Source organism: Vidua macroura, chromosome 7 (assembly GCF_024509145.1).
Source record: "Vidua macroura isolate BioBank_ID:100142 chromosome 7, ASM2450914v1, whole genome shotgun sequence".
NCBI lineage: Eukaryota > Metazoa > Chordata > Aves > Passeriformes > Viduidae > Vidua > Vidua macroura.
In genome coordinates, this window is record NC_071577.1 from 29,636,459 (window position 1) to 29,650,733 (window position 14,275).

General features: G+C 38.4%; 1 protein-coding gene across 1 annotated transcript in view; it reads right to left on the reverse strand.

Moving 5' to 3' along the window:
• The window catches only part of HSPBAP1 (HSPB1 associated protein 1), a 38,360-nt gene that overhangs the window by 18,943 nt on the left and 5,142 nt on the right, over positions 1–14,275 (reverse strand). Inside the window, exons 2-3 of the mRNA XM_053981748.1 lie at positions 7,145–7,330; positions 1,514–1,698 (exon numbers count right to left, since the gene is read on the reverse strand). Coding sequence (XP_053837723.1) covers positions 1,514–1,698; positions 7,145–7,330 — 371 coding nt within the window. The remainder of the gene's footprint in view (positions 1–1,513; positions 1,699–7,144; positions 7,331–14,275) is intronic.

The following is a 14,275-nucleotide window of genomic DNA, read 5'->3' on the forward strand; positions in this document are numbered from 1 at the left end:
GGAACTGATAGATGCATTTCTCTCCCATGCCTGTGAAAATGGCAGATGACACACACCATATTTGCTTGCATAACACCACCAATTCTTTCCTTCCCAGATTCTGCTTTTTAAAAAAATCCATGGCACAACCATTACATGTGTCTATTCTAAAACTGCAGTATAATCTGTTGTGTGTTAGGTCAGGTGATCAGGTTGTGGCATGACACCTGCACAGAAATGCAACTCCTGGAACCTCAGCTTTGCTCTTGAATGGGGGCAAGGGAAAGAGAAAGGTAGAACAATGGTTGTTTCCTTCAAGTGTGAAGGAAGCAGTAGGATATTCAGGACTTCTGAGCTGCTATTGGCTTGTGCTGGAAGACACATGGAAATGCTCTCTGTGGAGGTAGAAAAAGACAAGACCAAGACAGGACCACAGAGAGAGTTATGCAAAAATCTGGGGAAGCCTCAAACATCCCTGGAGCTCCCAGTTTAGTTCAGACAACACGAACCAGCCCAAGGTTTCGTGATCCTGGTTATGTTTCAGTGTACTCAGGAAGGGAAGGGGAAAAGAAAGGGAAGATAGTCTCTGTGCCCAATCCTTACCTTCTGACCCAATGGAAAGTCTGAGAAGTCTGAAAGTCTGAAAAAAGACTGATCACTGAAAAACACCAATTTTACTGGCACAAAAGAATAACATACATATGAGGACCATGGGAAATTCTTTCTGAGGAAATAATTAATTTGAGGTGGCTTATCAGTTCATACTCATTGTCACCCCAGTGATACAGTGATTTTACAGGGAGTTATGATTCCATTTTCACCTTCCAAAATATAGAAATGAGTAAGGCTTTACTTACTCTTTCTTTATATCTTTTGAAGAAGTACACCTTTTGTATAGCTATCCTTAATTTTGCCCTCTTAGAATTTGCAAGGAGAAATAGCAGGAATGTAGATGAAGCAAGACATTTAAATAGGAGATAGGCACACAGAAAATAAAAGGAAATACCTTGGGTAGTTGTCCTACTGTGTATGGTAATTACATACTTCCATGGACAGGTTACTTCCTGTATTTTACTGCCTCCACAGAATCTCCTCCTCACAAACAGTTAATCTAATTATATTAAGGAAAGGAGCTGAGCTACTTAAGAAAATGAGCCACAAGGCAAAACATGGAGCAAAGCCATGTTACAGCCCTGTTACTACAATGAAATACATGCCATCAATCCTCCCTCCTGAGTGGAGCTGTTAATTTGGGCACCATTTGGGTGTAAGATGGATGTGGCCTAAATGGGAAGGAGAGTGATGCCAGCCTGGTAGTTCTTTTTTGTCAGCTAGGGTGGTGTTTCTAAATTTGTAAGGAGACTCAGAATTTTCATGGCTGCCACTTGGCAGATTTCAGTTAGCCTGAGAGCTAATAGCTTTTATTTCAGAATTTTAAAATAAGTGGCCAAAGGAGCAGAGAGGGATAGCAGTAGAAGTTTCAGAAGCTACATTAGGAAGCTTCAATTAGGAAAACACAATATTAATGTTTTACCTGGAAAATTTCTGGCTTGTCTTCAAATATCCTGGCAATGTACTTGTAGTCAGCATAAGCCCAGTATTTGGAGTAATCATAACAACTGAATGGTCCAGAGAGACAAGAAGGCTGCCCACAACTCCAAGCCAAAAACTCCTCAAGTGTAGCTTCCACGTAGCTACAACTGGTTTCAAACTGGGGAACTAGAGCAACAAAAGAAAAATCAAATATTACATGAGCACTGAGCATAGAACCAGTAATACAGTTTCTCTCAGCTCTGGTTAAATGCAACTTGAGATACGAATCTGACTAGGTAGCTTGACTATGGTCAATAAACTGACCAGACTCATAAGTAAAGTCTGAGACTATTGCTTTTTCATTAAGGTTTAATTGAATGGCTGTTACCTTGAACTTGCTGTGAGACAATAGCAGACCAATAGTTAGTGTTGTTCTTCAGCACAATAACTCAATAACACACCCAAATTCACTAAACAACTTTGCTTCATCTCCCTTCCTAAGTATGAGTTGCAAATGTGCACATCAAATATTTCTGTATCCTTTATTTTGCCTCCATAGATTTATGCAGATGGGCATGTTCATCTTACCCTTTCCCCAAAGCAATCACCAAACCAGTTTGGTCATGCATAGAAAGTGAGGTATGCATGCTGCCAATGATCTATCTAAAATGCTGTGTGCCCTTATTTTTCATTTGGGACTGACAAAAGCATATTGCAGTGTTCCTTGGCAGACACAAAAAGTGTTTACCAGCAGGGTTTTGCTCCCAGTATGCTTTGGTCAGGCTGAATGATACAGCCTTTCAGCTCAAGGTCAGGTCACTTGGAAGGTCTGTAAGATAACCCACATCACAGTATACTTTAATTGCAGTTAATCAGAAATCTTCATTTCCTGCTGCCACTAATTGTGCCATCTTCAAAGAGACTTATCCAGTGTTAAAAAAAATATCACTTTACTATAACTACTACTGGGGAAAAATTACTGCAGCCTGCATGAATGACAATGAAGAGCTGCAATTAAATCTTGTGTAACTTGCACAGAGCTGCACAGAAATGGGATCCTTTCACTGCTGTGCAGCAGCAGCTCTTCATTCTTTACCACTTTCATTTTGTTACTGCAGCAATTCTCACAGAGTCTCACACAGCTTTTACAAACCTTTACCACTATTATTTTCCATTGTAGTAGCATAGGTAGTGGTTTCCTTCCCACTACTATCAAATCATTAACTAAAAATGTCAGTGGATGGGCTCCCTACCTAAGGACTGCATACAAGACATATAAATCACTTACAAGTCACAAAATCACAACCAAACCCCTCTGTATTGGATCTCATATCTGTGTTGCAGTCCCTCTCCCGATACCCAGTTTTTAATGCAATGTTTATCATTTTACTAAAAGCTGGTCTGGCAGAAAGATTAGACAAAAGATACGAGCACTACTGAGGGTCCCTCAGTATCTGTATTACTTTCATGAGAAAAAAGAGTGCTTAGGACACTGCCTATTTTCCAAGGCAACTCAGAAGCAAATGTTTTAAAGGCAAGAAATACGCTCTTTCTACCTCTCAGCATATTTCATTCTGAGTTTCATTTAAAAAAAATCCAACTGTGAAAGGCAAGACTATCTTGTAGAATACAATCTTCTCAGGGCAGGGTTCTTGGTTTGATTTACACCTTATTCAGTACCAAGGTGTGGATGGTTATGGAAAAATAAATAGTAATAAAAAATATATTTGGGCAATCTAGACAGTTTGCTTAGATGGGTTTGTAGGTTGTAGGCTGCAACATGGGTAAAAATGTTAGCAATGAGCAACGGAAAGCAAGAAAATTATTAACAAGTTTGCTAATACTTAATGACTTAAAGCTGAGGGTGTTTTGTAATTGACAAATTGCAGATTAAGCCATGCAAGTCTAAAGTAGGCTGCCAGTTCTGTCTGATGACATGGTACCTGAAGGCATAACAGTGTTCCTCTTTCCCCTAATACTACAGGAAGAGGGGAAAGTGGGTTTTAGTTAAGGTCTGGTTCTGACAGTTGCCAAAATCTGTTCTTCTCAGAGTGTTTGCAATGTGTACTAAGGAAAATGTAGAAAAAAAAAAAAAAAGGTGCAATAGCCTTGGAAAACACCTAAAGCTCCATTAAGAATGCAAGTGAAATATCTTCTCCATTTCTTTAAAGAAAACCAAACTCCTATTCACAGCTGCTGGGGAATTAAACAAATAATCCAAGCAAGGAATAGCCATTTCATACTATAAAAAAGCACAGGCATACTCACAAACAAAAAAAAACCTGGCCAACTCCAATAACCACTTCAGATCTCAGCTTTATGCAACATTTAATCAGTGTACAGTACTTGTACTGTATTTTCAGCCTCCTATTCAGCTACTCATTCTACAGCCACCTTTGCAGTCTCCCTCTATATCAAACCTCAGAGACCTGAATTCTTTTGCCATCCTTAGTGGTAAAACCTCTTGGCAACACGGTCAAGTTGCAGCCCTTTCCTATCCTACTGCGCATCTGACAGCATCAGCTCTGTCCAGCATTAGTAAGAGAAACATCCTCCAGAGATCCTGTGACTCAGAAACTGATCAGCATGACAGCTTCTTGTTCTCTCCAGCTTCTTCACAGTAAACTCATTGTTGATTCATTTTAGTATGCAACCACCAAAAATGGTCAAAACAAGAAATGGCTGCATACAGAAGTCAGTTCTCTGTAAGTTTTCTTCTTACTTGGTGCTGGTGTCCTCCAGGTAGCCATCAGACACAACAGCTGTAATGCCACATCTCTGTCAGAAGCAAAACTTCTGAAGCTTTGGCCTATCCCTTATCCCACATCAGAAAAATAAATCTTTTGGTGTGGCTGGAACCAGATGGGTAGGGATTTCCGGATTAATAGCATCTTCACTGTACTTGTGATGAACTCTGGTACTCTCTTTTTTCCCCTTCTTATGGATACAAACTCTTCAACTTGTGTAATCAGACAGAATACTATCAGACAGAATACTATCAAACACACACTTAGGTACAAATAATATACACAAATAATACTGCTAGCTCTCACATTTTTCCATGTTTCAAATGTGCAATCCACATTGATATGCCTCAGGAAGTTACAAACTAGTAAGAAAAGCAAATATAAAATCCTTGCAACTCCCAGCAAGTTGCCCCATTTGCAATTCTCACTTTTGTACATTAAGGAATCTTCAGCTTGGGAAACCCATCCAGGCTGCAGATGTGGCACTAAAGAAAGATGAGGAGTTGCTGTAGTAAGAGGTCTCCATGAATTCTGAGTTTTCCAGATGAATCTCATGGCTTAAATAACCTCAGAAACTCTGAAGGTGCCATTTCAGAGTGTCACCAGAATGTGCCTTTAAGCAGGAGAGTGGATTTTTTCTTCTGCATTTCCAACTCCATAGTAGGAATGGTCCCACCTAGTCTTAAGGCAATAAACCTCTTGTGAATGTGGAAGGAATATCCAGAAAGAGATCAATGCAATTTTAGTTGTATTCTAAAATAAAAATTCTGTTCTCTCTCTGAGCAGATGACTGGCTCCATTTCACCTAGGAAAGTTAGCAGGAACAATAAGAAAGAGAGAGAGGCCCTCATTAAAAGTAGTTTTAAGCATGCAATAGTGAGATCAACCACCTTCCAAATGACAGTGGCACATGGAATGTATTACATTATTTCAGACTCCGAGATGGCTTGGATAATGGCTTCACTAATATATTCTTATATTGAAAATTCTTTATGGCATCACAGGTCTCATTCAGTTACAATATAACCCCTGAAGGCTGTACCAATCTCCTTGAAGACAATTCTAACCAACATTACCACATAATGGAGGATCCTGGAGACAAACTGATTGCTGCAAAGGGATAAATGCCTTTAGGAAAAAGCAAAATGCAGTTAGATGCTTCAAGATATAAATTCCAATTTAAATCCACTCTGTATCTCTAGTGACTACAAGTTATTGTTAAGTGACAACTCTTATCTACTCAGCTGGTGGCATCAATCTGTGACTTAGCTACATAACACTCCATCAGTCCCATCAGAAACTCTGCCAGCTGGAACATCCATCTGGCTCTCAAAAAGTGCCTACTAATTAATGGAGAATAGGACCAAAACTACTCTTTTACCTGGTAGGCCCTGTATGTTACAACTCAGATATATTAACAAGGTATACGGCAACAAAGTATATAGGTAACAAGGAAAGTATCATATATATATATATATATATATATATATATATATATATATTCATATATATATATATGCTGCACCTTCTCTATTGGCAATGGGATGCATTTCACACTTAGAGAAAGAATTAGGTGGTACCTCACTGAACTACAGAGATACTTCTACGAAGATGTATACCAAGGTTTTAATTCTACACCTCAGTTCTCCCATCTGCAGAAAGTAAGTAAATAATATCTGTTTCCCCCCAGGAGCGGCATAGAAATCATTAATCCATGCTGGTAAAATGCTTTGAAATCCTAACACACCAAGCATTTTCCCTCTAACACTTCTGTTTCATCACTTCTCTTGCAAAAATGGAACGTGAAATAACATGGTCATGATGCTGTGAAGAAAGCAAATTTCACAGTGTTAAGTAAGATAGCATGATGTAATCCTACCACTTTCACTGGAACTGGCAGACCCTCATCTGGAGTCTTTGTGCTGACTCCACATTCCAAGAAAGAGGAAGTTCAACTGAAAAAGGTTAGAAGACTACTGAAAGAATAGTTGTGTGGGGTCTAAAAGACCATGACATATTAAATATTTTTAAAGTGGATTTTTCTGGCCTAAGGGTTAAAAAAAAATCCTAAAGGTAGTCAAGATACTTTATAGGCAAAATGGAGAAAGTGCATGGCAAATTGTATTTTGGTATGTTGTTGGGAGGGCAAAGGATGTTAAGGGCAGGGATAAAGCAGTGCAGAACCTTTCAAGTAGATAGCAGATGGAAAATGTTTCTTCTATCTTCCCTCCATGGTATGAAACTCAGTCTGTCCATGGACACACTACTGTGTGACTACAGAGATGAAATTGTAGCATTTAAAATCAAGTTGGAAAATTGTCTTTCTCCCATGGCATGTTCCAAGATGTATGAGTGAATCTGGAGGTTTAGCAGTGAAATTACTGCACTGGTGTCAAATTATTTTCTTAATGTTTTATACTTCCATCATGTCTTTCATCACAGGACCTTAAAGTACTGAAAACCACCTAAGTCTTAAAAACATCTGGAGGAAGGTGAGAATTACCACCATACAGATAAATACCCCAAGTCTGGCTAACTATTTAGCTAATTCCTTAACAGAGGCTTATGGATATGGAAGCTCAGCTCACCTGAACAATCTGATCATGGGTAAGACCAGGACCAAACCCACACACTACAAAGCAAGGAAGGAAAACTGAGAGACTTGGTTCTTAAATGCTGGTGTTACCCACCAGACCTCCTACTAAGAATAAATGCATGAGAAAGAGAAGGGAGAGTTCTACTGCTGGGCAAATCCCATTCCTAAAAACAAAGCCTGCAATGAAAACCAATACATTAGAGAAAGAACAGTTATAATGAAAAGGCAGATAATTGCAGGACCTAGAAAAGAGACTTGTGACATTAATGCCTGTCCACCTTATTCTCACCTAAATCCACCGTCTTCAGGCCCAGCCTAAACTGGACTGTCTTTCCCTCCAACACAGCAGAAAGGTATTTGACATTCCAGTGCAGGGCTGGCCAGTTGCCAACCATGTTACAGAAGACTGCAGGTTGCTGTAGAGACATCACAATTTCCTTGGTTTTCTCAGGAGTAAATGGTTTGACATCTTCATCTATGTAAAGAAAAAAAAACCAAAAAAACAGATGGAGAGAGATGATTTATCATAAATGAAGTGTTACCTACCATCTTCCATGGGACAGAAAACAGTAAGAACTAAGACCTCCTGTGTTTATAACTGATTGTTTTATTGCATTTGTAGATTTTTTAAAAATCAAAGTTGTACTGCAAACACTGGAAGAACTAAATTAAAGTTTAAAGTGGCATATTAGCATTTAAAATATAAAGCAAAAAATAAAAATAGGCACATGTTTAGAATTTTCACTTGTATCTTAGGCAATAAAACACTGTTGCCAAACTGCTTAGGAATAGGCTAACAAAAAAATAAACTTGTAAATAATGTTCAGAGTTTAGAGAACATGAATATAATGAGTAACAGTTTTTCTGCATGGGATTCTTTCCAAAATTGTAGTGTATTGTCAGAGGTAGCAAACCAGCTCTCCATGTGTTCTCTTTAAACTGAGAAACAGTAGCACAACGAATCAGCAGGTATTTTTGAAGTGTTTTAAAATTTCATCAACAGAATTTAGAAGAAGAAAATTATGCCAATCCAAGAAGTAAACTAACCCAAGATTTCCATTTATTCCTTTGCTGTTTAGAGATCTATATGCCCCACTGAAACTGTCAAGCTAAAATGCTGGCAATCTTGAATTAACTCAGCACTTTCAGAACAACTTTTCTTTAGGGACATATTCAGAAGGAAAATCTGGAGTTTTTTTAAAAAGAATGACATCTCCATAGAGCGGAAGAGGCGGACTACAGCTTCAGATCATAAAAAAATCCATTCATTATTTTAACCTCAATTGAAGTTAACTCATCCAGAATTTGTATCTGCATAATGGCTAAGATTTAACATTAATTGATACATGTGGCTCCTCCTGACTTCCAGCAGTTTATTTAAAACAAACAAACCAATTCAATCATTGTATTTAGGGGTCAAATGATGGTCTGGCATACATGATGAGTTAAATAAATACAGGCCAAGAAAATTTCCTTCATTGCTGGGTGCTAATTTTGCCTGTCACTTCTCCCCATATGTGAGAGATAGCAGAGAACCACCCAGTGGCACATGGGGCAACCCTGTGGAGCCAGCTAGGGGAAACACAAGATGACCCACTGGGAACAATGTCACTGAGAAAAGTTCTTCAGGATTAATTTAAATGCAACAAAAATCCAAAATAAATCTTTGAATTCTGAAGTGGGAATAAGAGGTGTCCTGTGCATGCTGTGTGCTGTATCTTGATGGTAACTTTTGCCAAGTCCCTCTTCTTTCGACAGGGTTTATACTCCCATATAGCTGTGCATTTTTTCTAAATTAGAAAAAATGCACAGCTATATGTTTTCTAAATTAAGCTGCTATCTTCACACAAACTCAGTGGGAGGTATTGGGGCTGGGGTTTCCTAGAGTCAATGGGTCTCTTATTCCACAGACTTCCAGGGAAACCAAATCCCTCACTTTTCACTTCTGAAAACTCCATTGTGAAGCTTTAAAACTAAAGACCTCTGGTATTTTATCTTCATGGAACATAAAAAATTTAAATGGCTTCTCCTTCCTAAGGCAGACAGGAGGGAGCTTGGATTTTGGTTTGTTTTCCACATTTCCTCTCATACGCAGAGCAACACTTGACGGGATGGTGTTGCTGTGACACAGAGATGTCTCTGACACTTGGCCTTCAGTCTCACACCCCAGCAACTTACACAAGCAGGACATAAGGAGGCCTCACGGGGACCGTATGTCTCAGCATATGGTGTTCCCTACCCCGGGAGGAGGCTCTGGGGCTTTCCAAGGAATAGGTTAGCACACCTAGGGAAGGCAGAAGGACCATCTGCAGACACAAGGGCACGTGCTGGTGCAGCCACCAGGAGCTGGCTGGAGGCATGGCAAGAGGTGAAAGCTCAGCATGGCTTTTCACAGTGATTCTGTTCAAGAGCTAACGCAAGACTCGGTCCAGATCTGAACACACTCAGGGGCTTTATAAAACTGTCTTTCACCAGTGCAATTATAAAATTGTACAGAGGTGGCTTTCACCATGTGGGAGCTGGCAGGTCTTACCTACCTTTCAGATTTTCCAGCTCATAAAAATGAAATTACTTCTGCTTAGGCCATGTTTATCACTGCATGGCTGTCCTTTTAACTACTCAGATTTTTTTTTTTTTTTTTTTTTTTTTTTTGCTTTAAGGGCACTACATTTAAGTATTTTAGAGGATGTAAACGTAACTAAATGCAAGAAACTGGTGATACCTTTTTGGAAGATTTTGTAAAGCTGACTTTTATTGCAAAAGTTTCAGGTTTATCCTGTAACTTCAGTCAACAGTTGGGATATGCTACAAAAGCAGAAATTTTACTGGAAGAGACAGGAAGGCTCTTTGAAGCCAACTGTTGATTCTGTGTGGCTTTCTAATGTGATTACCACATGCACATCATGCTTTTGCACGGTGTGGTTTTAACCACAGAGCATACACACACAGTGGGAAGCTCAGAGCTGAAGCTACTGGGAGAGTAGGCCACTGCCAAACAAAAAAACACAATTAGGCTAAATAGCCTCTCCTCTACTGAATGATTGTCATGTCACCATGTTCAGCTGTAAACATATTTCCCTATAAAATCAAGAAAACATGAAAGAGGACAGTCTGTCTTACTAAGATGCAAATAATTCCTATCTTCAAAAAGTATTAAAATCTTCGTTAGGTAAGTATATATCTTCTCCTGATATAGATAATCACATACAATACATATAATGCACAGTGACATTTGAAACATTTTAGAAAATGTAAAGACTTAAAAAAATACACATTACGGATTTTTGCAAAGACAAATGCAGATTCTTGCTAGATCTGTGTCTTGATTCGCCTTTGTATATTTCTTGGTGAGAACAGAGTCAGCTAAATGTAATTCTTTCCCTATAACACTTGTCATGCATATCTAAGTGCCTGCTAGAGAAAAGACACATGATAAAAGGTAAATATCATATACTACAGCAAATAGATATTATGATAATTAGAACTCTGCTCAAGACCAACAGAGGTTTCTGATGGAACCATATGCTGTAGGAGTAGGAAAAAGCAGTTTAAAGAGATATCTGAAGATAGAAGAACCAAAGAGAGATTAGAAGGATTATAGTTTAAAATAATCATTTCCTCAGTTATTGTTATCATAGTTTCACAAAAACCTTATAAACTGGGCTATTGCTTCTTGGTATTTTATAAACTGAGATTGATGGTAATTGAGTTCAAGGGAAAACCTGAGGTTGTGTAGCATATACAAGCACATACACTTTGGATACAGATGTGCACAAGTTAAAGGGGAACAAATAAAATGTGTAGCAAAGAAGAAAAATATCCATTGCATATCTTAAGCATTAAATATCAAATTCCTCGGGGAGATTGGGTAGCAGGAGAGAACAGAAATGCATATTCCCTTGAAAAAGAAAAGCTCTGTGGGAGTCTTCATTTTCTCAGCTGTACTCTGATCCACAAGAGAAAAGGAATACTTCAGCTTAGTTCTTTCTACCAGGCTCAACAAATGGTGTAACTTCACAGTACAAAAGGAAGCAGGAATAATTTGTCTCATGTTTTGACTTTACCCAAGGCATGTACAGAATCCAACCAGGAACTAAAAAAATGAACCAAGTTTTAGCTCAAGTTTTGTAACTGTGGCAGCTTATATAATTGGCAAAAAACATAGGTGTTCTTTAGAAACGCAGCACCTTGCAAAATAGAGATCTCCCAATTAAAAAAAGAAAACTCTCCAGTTGTCTTTACACAAAGTACTGTCAAACATTAAGCCTCATCCAGACTTAGCACTGAGGGCAGGTAAAAGAGAAGTAATGAATTGGCCAAGTACTCTCCAGTAGACTTTGTGCTTCTGAAGCAGAAAATAATTTAATGTTTCTGATTAACAATTTTTCTGAATAACTGAGTAGGGTTTGGGAATTAAGAGTTTAGCACAGCAGGCAGTCTAACTAAAAGTGGACTTGATCAAAGTTGTTCAGAAGTTAAATGTACAGTCATTAAAAAGCTAAGTGTACTGTCATTCATTTAAAATAATTTAGCAAATTATAAGAGTTCATTAGTGCATGGCAGTTGGCTTCTGCAAAAACACCCTGCTGCTTAAATATGAGATTTAATTGAGAGGTATTAAAATTATTTTCTAAAATAGGGAGTACAAGGAAATCCTGGTAATGTATTTGGTACATGCATCATCAAATTGTTTCTCCAGCAAATCTGTAATGCTCCCTTTTCCTTACTTATTTTATTAAAAAAAATAAAAATAAAAGAAAAAAAATTACATTTTGAATACATTAATACAGAGCAGACAGGCGAATAAAAAAAAATCACCTAACCTCCAGAATCTTAACTATTCAACAACCAGGAGTGGGAAAAGAGAAGGTATGGGGGAAGGTGAGCAAACTCCCCAAAGCAAGTATAAGTGACTTGGTTTGGAGGTCAGACTTAATGGTTTCACAGTACATTAACTCTGTAAATTAAAAAACCGACTTTAAATAATCTGCATGTGATTACAACACTATGCACTATAATCAGCCTCCCCTGGGCAAACAGAATGCCTCTAAATATACATGTGTAGTTTTCAGGATAGGCTGCACCAACATCTAGGTATTACCTGCTAGCCAGCTATTGCTGTTGCTATTAGTTTTGACTGTGGGAATGTTAATGCTGTGAACGCACACAGCAGGCAGCTACCCCAGATTTGCAGATGTTTTGGTTACTGAAGGAGAGGTGGTAGTTGCATGGAGACTCTGGACAGACCAGTCTGCACTTGTAAGCTGGCAGCCGCAGCTCACTCTGGCAGCCTGCAGCCAACACAGCCTTCCTCCTCTCCATGTGTGCTACTGCAGAGGAGGGCAGCCAAAGGAAGAAAAGAAAGAGGCTGAATGAGGAATTTGGACTCACTTTCCAGTGCTCCTGTGGCAGGGCTGAGCATCTTACAGTTTTTCTTACAGGAAGTCGAAGTGACTTCAGACGTGAAGTAAGACAGGAGTGGGAGCCATGGCCAAACCTCATCTTGTCCTTCTGATAAAGCAATGGGAATTGCTGCCAGACTCCTTAGGGAGGGGCAGGGGCTGAGCCCAGAACACAGCTCTGGAGGGACTTCCCCCCGCCGCTCTAAATGACAGTGCATTATCTCAAGCACACGTTTAGGAAATTCTTGCCCTAAATCCCCTAAGGCTCTTCCTCGAAAGCTCTTCCTGAACCCCTGGCCAGCTTCTGCCTGACGTCTCTCCTCCATCCTGCCGTGCAGGTTTAGGATGCAGTCGTGCCAGTTTTCAGCTCATGAACTGAATGCTGAATGACCTCAGCTCCTCTGGTCTCCACCAGTAGAAGAAATGCTTGAAGGAAAAGACTGTGGTCTTTCACCAAAACCTTCCACCAGGATATAAAAGGATAAGACTATTCTTCCTTAAGCTAGGCTGCCAAAATTCCACCTGTTAGTCTACGGGGTATAAATTAAACAAACCTGCTACTGAGGAAATTCAGTAGCCAAACCTGTGTTCCTAGTAGCCCACTGGCACTGATACACATTTCTGACATTTCCCAATAAACAGAAAATTTAATACAAAATTCTATACTAATGTAACATTATAATTGAAGGTAAGGGAACTGGCATGTCAGGAAGTTAATGTGTGTATTTTGAAGAAAAAAAAAAGAATTTGTTCATATCATAAGCAAAGTTTATTTGTATTTCTTTTTCTATTCCTTGTCAGTAGTAAGTATGAAAGCACTACTCTTAAATAGATGAATACACCATATAAAATTCACTGTCAGAAACTGTAACCAATTGGGACTTTATTTTTGCTCAGTCCTGCAAACTTGACTGACAAGAATTTCAAAATGGCAGCAACAAAACAATCTAAATCTTCTCATTTACACTATTTTCCCATAAGCTATTGTAAATAGTCAATAGTATTCTCCAAATACATGCTTTTTTTCCTACAAGCTATTGTAATAAGTAGAAATTAATACAATGGAGCCTTTTGAATTTGATCTTCACAGGGGTTATGATGGTAGTATACATGACCGTGTTCACCATCATAATGCACAGGATACAAATTATGATTAATGACTGAGTCAATTAGAGGTATAATTAATTGTCAGAATTAAATTATACTTGAAAAAAAAAGTTTTTGAATTACATAAATTATAGACTTGAAAGAGATTCACCATGTGAACCTCAAGAACAGTTTCTGAAATACACAATAAGGGTATTAGATTTGGGGACTGCCATTATTATAGGAATACTAAAGAAATGGCATGGCTATTATTCCATTGTTTACATCATTCCACTTATTTCAGCATGGCTAAAACAAGCAGAAGTTAATCTTTGCTTCAAATTTCTATTTCTGTTCATAAAAGTTCTCATGCTGCAACATGAGTTTAGTAGGTGAAAAACTGTTAACAGTGTATGTTTTGAATCCTGGGGTTCATATAGACTGTAAAAATATTGCTTTGACATAATGTCAAGAATACACTTGACCAAAACAGCCCACAAAAATGTGAACTACCAAGGTTTTCTAATTTAATTTTCAACCTTAACATGTTCATGTTAGTTCTGTTTTTTAATATAACTATTAAACATAAACTCTTCTTCTTTTTAGCTGAAAAAGCACAGCCTTTTTACATAGAAGCTCATATTTCACAACTCTGTAATACAACAAACTGCTGCTAGTGATGTCAATGTATCTTTAGCATTTTTCCTCCGGAGATTTCCTTTATCTTTTCTTTTTCAAATAACAACTGCCTGTGAAGTTTCTGTATCTGTAAACACCAAGACTAAATATCAGAGATCAAGGACTGCAGGCCCAAGTTTCTACTCAGACCTCAGTTACAGCAGTTGTAATCAGTTGCATCTGCATTTCTGGAGACTGAAGGTGACCTTTAATTATACAAGAAACTATGACAGTGCTGCTGCTTTGAATTTTGG